The sequence below is a fragment of the Protomyctophum bolini genome, assembly GCF_963924005.1.
Source record: "Protomyctophum bolini genome assembly, chromosome: 8".
NCBI classification, from domain to species: domain Eukaryota; kingdom Metazoa; phylum Chordata; class Actinopteri; order Myctophiformes; family Myctophidae; genus Protomyctophum; species Protomyctophum bolini.
Window position 1 is genome coordinate 20,696,083 of NC_137869.1, and position 7,542 is coordinate 20,703,624.

The 7,542-nt window shown below is 40.1% G+C and overlaps 1 protein-coding gene across 3 annotated transcripts; it reads left to right on the forward strand.

The window, feature by feature from the left end:
* The first annotated feature begins 1,458 nt into the window (after positions 1 to 1,458).
* Positions 1,459 to 7,093, forward strand: sgcb (sarcoglycan, beta (dystrophin-associated glycoprotein)). Of its 3 annotated transcripts, none has more exons than XR_013964478.1 (7): positions 1,459 to 1,550; positions 2,376 to 2,585; positions 2,943 to 3,128; positions 3,494 to 3,685; positions 4,481 to 4,612; positions 4,765 to 6,167; positions 6,201 to 7,093. XR_013964478.1 is itself a non-coding variant. In XM_080769843.1 (6 exons), exons 1-6 carry the CDS (start codon positions 1,536 to 1,538, stop codon positions 4,966 to 4,968), a joined length of 939 nt encoding a protein of 312 aa, XP_080625969.1. In that variant the 5' UTR covers positions 1,459 to 1,535; the 3' UTR covers positions 4,969 to 7,093. The 3 variants fall into 3 exon arrangements, 1 of the variants encoding a protein (XP_080625969.1); XR_013964479.1 differs by having other exon boundaries at positions 4,765 to 5,964; positions 6,002 to 7,093; XM_080769843.1 differs by having other exon boundaries at positions 4,765 to 7,093.
* The last annotated feature ends 449 nt before the right edge of the window (positions 7,094 to 7,542 follow it).

Here is a 7,542-nt window from a genome sequence, read left to right on the forward strand (position 1 = left end):
CACGCCCCATCAGCAGTGGCAACGACGTTGATGAACTGAGTGACAACCGAGGAGTCACGTTACTTTGAGATCAAAACAAACTAATGTATTTCTGTCCAGCTTGTCTTGTTGTCTGGTCAGGGTGCAGACTTCTCCTGGACTATGTAAAGAAGAGGACCATTGTAATGCACACTGTGTCAAGCTGTCAAACGACACCACGTGGCGCCATTGCGCCAAGATCGCGTTTACTTGTTGTTTCCGATAGTAAACAAACACCAAAGTGTGTGCGTGTGTGTGTGTGTGTGTGTGTGTGTGTGTGTGTGCGCGCGCGTGCGTGCGTAAAAACCTTGTATGCAGAAAATGGGTAACATAATTTACATTTGAGCAGCTGAATTGCTTTACATGTTGATCAGATTGACTGAAATGTATCCCTTTATTAGTTGCAATTCAAATAGACGTTGGTCATTAAAGCAAACCTACATACCAGGCATTACAAGAACCATGAAACAGAATAGGACCCCGCCTGTGAGTTTAACTATGGAACATATGAACGGACATGAACCGTATCCTATTTTGGGACGCTTCTGCTGCTTTCCATTGGATAGTCGAATCTGACTGGAACAGACCATCATAGTCGTCACACAGTCAGACATACACGTACAGAAAAACATCGTTTTTTAGTTAGCTCGCAGTCGAAAAAAATACAAACTTAACATGTAGACTATATCTTCTAATTCTACTGTGTGCTTTTAACAGGATGTTGTGTTGGCATAATGAGTACTGATTCACGCAGCTCACCAACACATAACGGCACTACAGTAAAGTGGTTTATCCCACTGCCTAACTGTAGTCCCATAGTCCAGAGGGACGTTCGCACTGCGATTGCCTCTTTGGTTACCAAGCAACCGCTGCGGCTGAACTGAGCTTGATATTTGAGTTTACAATTTACATAAACTTATTGAGCTAGAATAACGTTGTAGCCTACTGACCAAATAAGCACATTATCTCCCACAGAATTAAGACTATTTTTACACAAACAAACACAACTAGCTGTCACAACAGCTGCTGTGTCCAGTTGTCCACGATTATTATTAGGCCACATTGTTGGACAATGTCTCTTCGAATTTATCATTGCCAATTATTGGTGGACAAAGTAGGCTATGGTCCAAAAATAAGTACAATTAAAATGAAAGCAAATTGACATTTTGATTGCACATTTCACAAACCAAAGTTGCAAACATTGTGAAAACAGCACATATGCAAGTGCACAACACCATGCAGCGGCGCAACGTGCAACAAAAGACCAAATAAACAAAACAAAAAATGTATTCAACTAATTCAAGTAAATATACGCGTTCGGAAATAGCGCACTGTGCAATGCAAACTAATAGGCGAGTGCGCTCCCGGTGCGCATTTCGGAACGCACGCATTCTTGCTGTTTACCAGTTGCCTTACAACCGATTAGCCAATCACAGCGGAACAGTCCCTCCGGCTGATGGGATCAAGAGTACTGTAGTAGGCTACGTCGTTAAAGCAGAGACGGAGGGTCTGTCAACATGGCGTCTGAACAGGTCTGATTTTTGTTATTACATTATTATTAGAAGCTGCTCTGATACAACGTTGTCTTGTTCGTAAAACAACATAGTGTATTATCTAGTTTAAGAACTTAGTAAACGTAATAAAGTAAGGGTATGCGTATGTGTATGTATTATTATGGCATGGCAAATAACGGTATTCTGGCCTACGCTCTCTTCAGATTAAGATCATTGCAGTCTGATCTGTTGACTGTTGATCATCATAATAAACATTTATGAGCATACATTAATTTAAAAGGAAATACAACAATAGACGCCGTCTTTGTTTGCGTTAAATATAGGCCTGCCATAAACCCATTTAGCGGCCACTACCATAGCATGACAGAAATTTATTTTTAGTCATGATGGGATGGTCACACACAGACATGTAGACGCGCATACCTCTGCACACAAGCAGCGCAGCAAAGTGCGCTTTACAAGCTGCTGCAACCCGATTTATTTTGCTGATTGTACCAATCATGAGGTTATAGACAAGTCAAGATCATAATAGGTCTTTTTATGATCTTGTAGTCATACAGTATATCCTTATCATATGGATATGTAGGCCTACTGTATACTGTATCATGATCAATGTCTATCGACTGTTGAGTGATTTTAGACTATCTTGGAAGTACTCCACAGGTTTTTGAGGGGCGCCAGTCCCTCCTATATACAGGTTCACTGTGCATGAGAATGCTACGCATGCCAAAGTCCTTGTAGTGGTGCCGGTCCACATAAGAAATGAGAATAAACCAAATAGCAGTCTTCAAGGGACAAGAATGTGTATTTTCAGACATTTGATCTGTAAAATTTGCATTGCAGGAGAGCTCGAATGGGCCAATGAAGAGGTCCATGAGAGAGAAGGCCATAGAGCGACGCACCGTCAACAAGGAGCATAACAGTAACTTCAAAGCAGGTTATGTGCCCATAGAAGAGGAGCGTCTCCACAAGACAGGCCTGAGGGGACGCAAGGGGAACATCGCTGTGTGTGTCATCGTCCTGCTGTTCCTGCTCGCTCTAATCAACCTCATAGTGAGTACATGCTGTTAAATGTCACCTGTTGTTAACGATAAAATAGAATATGGCCGCACACTGGCGAACTGTACGGTACAGGAGCAGCTCCAGGAGCATTTGTTTATTATTCAAAGAAGCAACAATTCGGTCACTGGTGACCTTCTTCAGGCATGTCTGAAGAAGGTGACTGAAATGTTGCTGCTTTGAATAACGTGAGCTTGTATATCTGCTATTTTTGAATAACAAAGTATAATATCATGCTTTTTAGCTCAAATAAAAAACGACAGATACTTTCCCAGTTAGTGCCTACAGATTGTAACTTTAAAAGTTGTGAATTGGACTCAAATCGGCAACGCCATTCTTTACGTGTCCCAGATCACTTTAGTGATATGGACGGTGATCCGGATCGGTCCCAGCGGCTGTGACAGCATGGAGTTCCTTGAGAGCGGACTGCTGCGTTTCAAGCAGAAGGCAGACATGGGCATCGTCCACCCGCTGCATAAGAGCGCCGTAGGGGGTCGCAAGGACCAGGACCTGATCATCACTGGCAACAACCACCCGGTGAGAGTCTTTGTTGTGTGGCGAAAATAGAGTCCTCAACTTTTGCCCGAACCCTACCATACCCGAACCAACATTTTTAGACCATGTTTTATAGTGTTCCAGTTCAATCCAATTTTGTCCAATTGTGTTGTTTCATCACTTACAATTTCACTTTTACTATATGTAACTGTATCCTGATTGGATCAAATTGATAAAAACAAACAAACATATGTTCTGTTTTCTAAAGAGCTGAAGAGATGGCTATCAATGTCACTGAACAAACACTCTGAATATACACTGCTATAGTATAGCAATGATAATTATCGGAATACAGAGTAATGTCTGTTAAGTTAACCTTCTATTTGTTCATGTATGTGTCATCCCAGGTGGTGTTCCAGCAGGGTACCACTAAGCTGAGTGTGGAGAAAGACAAGACGTCCATCGTCAGTGATTTTGGCATATCTTTCACAGACCCTCGCACCCAGAAAACATATTTCAGCACAGACTTTGAAAACCATGAGTTCCACCTGCCCAAAGGAGTCAAAACACTTAGTGTACAGAAGGCCTCCACAGAAAGGGTATATATACCACAGTAATAACTAATAATAAATGTATGAGTACTGAAACAATTATGATAGCATTAGTAAAGGGTAGGTCCTGTCATTTCATGTATCACAGATGATGGCATTGATCCCAACCGGATCAGCCATTTTCTCGCACCAACTCTGTTGAACCAAATCAAATGCAGGGCAACTCTGATCAATTGTATTACCATCCTAATTGAAAGATGTTTGATTTAACAGATGTTTCTTGTGGCAAATATGTTTGACTGCTATCGAACACCTAGAGCATTTGGATATTAGCCAGTCCCACTTCCATAATATTGAAAAGAAACTACAGAGATTCTAATCCCAGCCAAATGGTTCCATGAAATAAGAACATATATAAAACCTTTATTGATTGAGGGGAATTCAGGTGTAGCACTAGCAGCAACAACTGCAACAGCAACAACACAGGAGAGGTACAGGTAAACCAACAAAAGAAAAAGACTTAAGTCATAGTCCAGTTTTCGTTGAAGAGGTGACTACCGAAAACTGCCAGCGTCACGCTGCAGTTCTCACCGCTCACACAACACATGTCTCTGTTTTTACTAACCACCAAGAGGTAGTCACCTCTTCACCGATAACTGGACTATGAATAGGCCTTTAGATTCAGCTTAGATCTCTCAGACGTCCAGTGAAATCAGATCTCTGGTGTTGTTTGGGAAGCTGTAACTTTAACTCTATGCTTGTGCAAATAGGGCTAAAGTTCTACTCACATATTTGATGTTTAGCAGTGGGTAAATCTCTGACGCAGCTTTTGTCTGTTTTCAGATCACAAGTAATCTCACCAGTGATCTTCTCATCAAAGGGGACGGCAGCGCCATTATCCGTGGCAACGAGGGGGTCAACATCATGGGCAAGGATGTGGAGTTCAGAATGGGGGGAAACCTGGAATTTAGGGCAGTAAGTGGACAAATACTTCACAATCTGACTTGATGTACTGTACTATTATGATCTTTGTCTCTCTGTTGTTAAAGGAGCACTTCACCCAATTTCAACCATATCTATTTAACACAAAGTCACATCACCTTTAAAGCGGAGTTTTCTCTCTGCAGGAGAACAGTATTGTCCTGAACGGCTCCATCATGATCAACACCACTCGAATCCCGCACTCGTCTGGCGACAGGTATGCCCCCGACGATGGCAAGGAGAGGTACAAGCTGTGCATGTGTGCTGATGGGACTCTGTTCCGTGTGAAGGTGAAGCATCACAACATGGGCTGCCTGACATCGGACAACCCCTGCGGAAATCTTCACTAAAAGCCTGATTTATTCTCGAGCTTGTAGGTCGGATATTTTGTGAAACGAGCCGTCACTGAAGTGCTGAACTACCCTGGGACTCCCCTCGCCACACCTCTCTAATACGGCACTAAGGATGTGCGCAGCTACTAGTCAACTAGTCTATTAAACGGTGCTGCCACTAATTGTTTACTAAACACTAGTCGTTTAAACCTTTATTTATTATATTATCATAATATTGTGTTACTTTTATTCTAGGAAAAGACATTGTTTGACACAGCACTGCAGTCACGGCTCTCTGTCAGCTTCCTCAAGGTATCTTACTCGTACTATCGTACTTTACTGCCTTTTCTTTAAGGCAGTGGCTGCCTCACGGGTACATTTATCAATCAATTAATCAATCAATCTTTATTTCAGACTCCCATAGGTCTGTATAAATGACAATACAACATAACCAAGTTAGAAATATATATATTTTGGAGACACCCTCTCCGATGTCTCCAATAGCAAGAAGAGTACCTAATGCTGCTCTTCTTGGGCATGGTTAAAGCCATTTTTGAGTCCTTCAACCTCATAAAACTGTACATAAGAAAAAACTCCCTTCCCCAAACAAAAAATCACCAGCATGGATGATGGCCATCAGAATGTTCACTGGAGCATACTTTTCATGGAGAGAATTGAACTATTATGTTCTTTTAATTTTCCTTTTAATTTTCATTTGAGAAAGAATTTCCTAATTGTTGGAAAAAGGCAGTACTGTTGTAAAACAATTAGGAACAATTTTGCTGAATCAACATACAACATTTTGTGCAAGATAACCAGCATGGTTGCAAACTGAACTACTTTTCTGCAGCATTTAAAATGGATTGTATTATTATAAAGCATTTCCAAATGGCTTTTATATGGCACAATCATTTTTCCTATATGTTGTCTGGCCTTATTGAACAAATCGTGCCTAATTTTGGCTGTTTTCCCTTAATTTTTAGACTGGTCATTTAGTCAGTTAAAAAAACCCTTGTTAGTCAGTTAAAAAAAAACATTGTTTTAACATCAGTGAAATTAGTCGCTGCGCACATCTCTAAACTGCACAATGTCTTTGTTTTTTTACTTTCTTTGTATGCCATTTGTTTGTCAAAAAGGGATCGTATATGAATCATTTCAACATGGCCAAAGATCTATTATAGAACATATTTGTATACCGGTCCGTAAACCGTGCTCATGTTTTCCCATTGTTCTATAGGTGTTGCCGACAGTGTTTGAGGTACAGTACCATAGCGGAATATGATTCTCCTATATCTCTTATTTTACTGTGCTTTAACACTGCCCATTAGAAATTAATGGCAGCACAAGTTTTTTTTTTACCTTACAGTATTATTAATACGCCAGCCTTCGAGGAGAAATTGTGTCAATCTTTATTTGCAATTCATTATTTCGGGCAGCTGTGCAATGCCTATTTCTTCTCCCCATTATAGAAGTCAGGTACTTGTAATGGAGTGGGTCACTATGGTGATTGTTCTTTATAGTCACCGAATTGCACAGGATTATGAGTCTAGGATTAATTGTAATCGATAGGAAACAGTTTAAGCCGTCCGCTATTACTAAAGGTGGATCAAGAGGAGATCTTCGGTTCTGTCTAGAACTATGGATGTGCTAATGGATTTATGAGGGATACATACAACTGTAATAATATTCAAATTTTGTTTCATTTTTTATTGTAGTATTATTGCATTGTTTGTCAAAGAAACTGGAGGTTGCTTGCACTAAGTTACACTACAGATATAAATGCAAATCTCCTTTTAAACCCTAATGTTCATGAAGGTGTTTGTTTGCCTCATATATTTAACTTGGTTTGAAACCAATATTGAGTGGTATTTTGTGCAATATAGCATAGCTCTGTTTCAGTGCTAGAAGTTTGATTCTTGATTTATATTTAGTCTTGGAGTGTTTTGTCTTCTATCTATAACATGCAGAACTTGCTGCCAACGTCCATAAAGAAATGAAGTAATCATTCTCCAGTTATGAAGGAAAATCAAAGTTTGTTTCATCAACTGTTTCTCAAAAAGGTAAAATGTCAGTGGGCCTTATTTAAATACCCATATCATGACATTGCAATGTTTGTGTGAATAAAGAGGTATATATGTTTGAATGTCTGTTATGATCTTTTTGTTTCAGACCGATTTTGTCAAATTTATTATGACATTTATTTAGCCATACTGTACATTTCTACATGGCAGTTTTATCATAGGCCTATAATAAAAACTCAGGGCTTGGCTCCCTTCGTCACTCACAATCCCTGGTTATCTGTAAGGCATGTAGAGAACTATTGACAGTAAGACATTAACTATTTGTGTGAATGATTGAAGGAGTGTCCATAAGATTTTATGTCATCTTTGTGTATGTGCATGAGTGAGTAGATGGTCATACACACTCCAGACTTTGATCGGAGTCGAAAGTCGATATACTGTTAGTGCACTGGAGGTGGGAAGGAGTGACAGTCACAAGTTTTCTTTTTCGGACCATAAAGTGTGGACACGGGTAAGTTTGACATTTTTAACTAATTGCCTCTTTGTATTAGGCTATTGTACATAATGCAGT

Bases quoted from the DNA above. Each gene is read 5' to 3' on its own strand.
- sgcb (XM_080769843.1), top strand. The intron at 3,129-3,493 runs GTGAGAGTCTTT...GTGTCATCCCAG, and splicing joins TCACTGGCAACAACCACCCG to GTGGTGTTCCAGCAGGGTAC. The intron at 4,613-4,764 runs GTAAGTGGACAA...TTCTCTCTGCAG, and splicing joins GAAACCTGGAATTTAGGGCA to GAGAACAGTATTGTCCTGAA.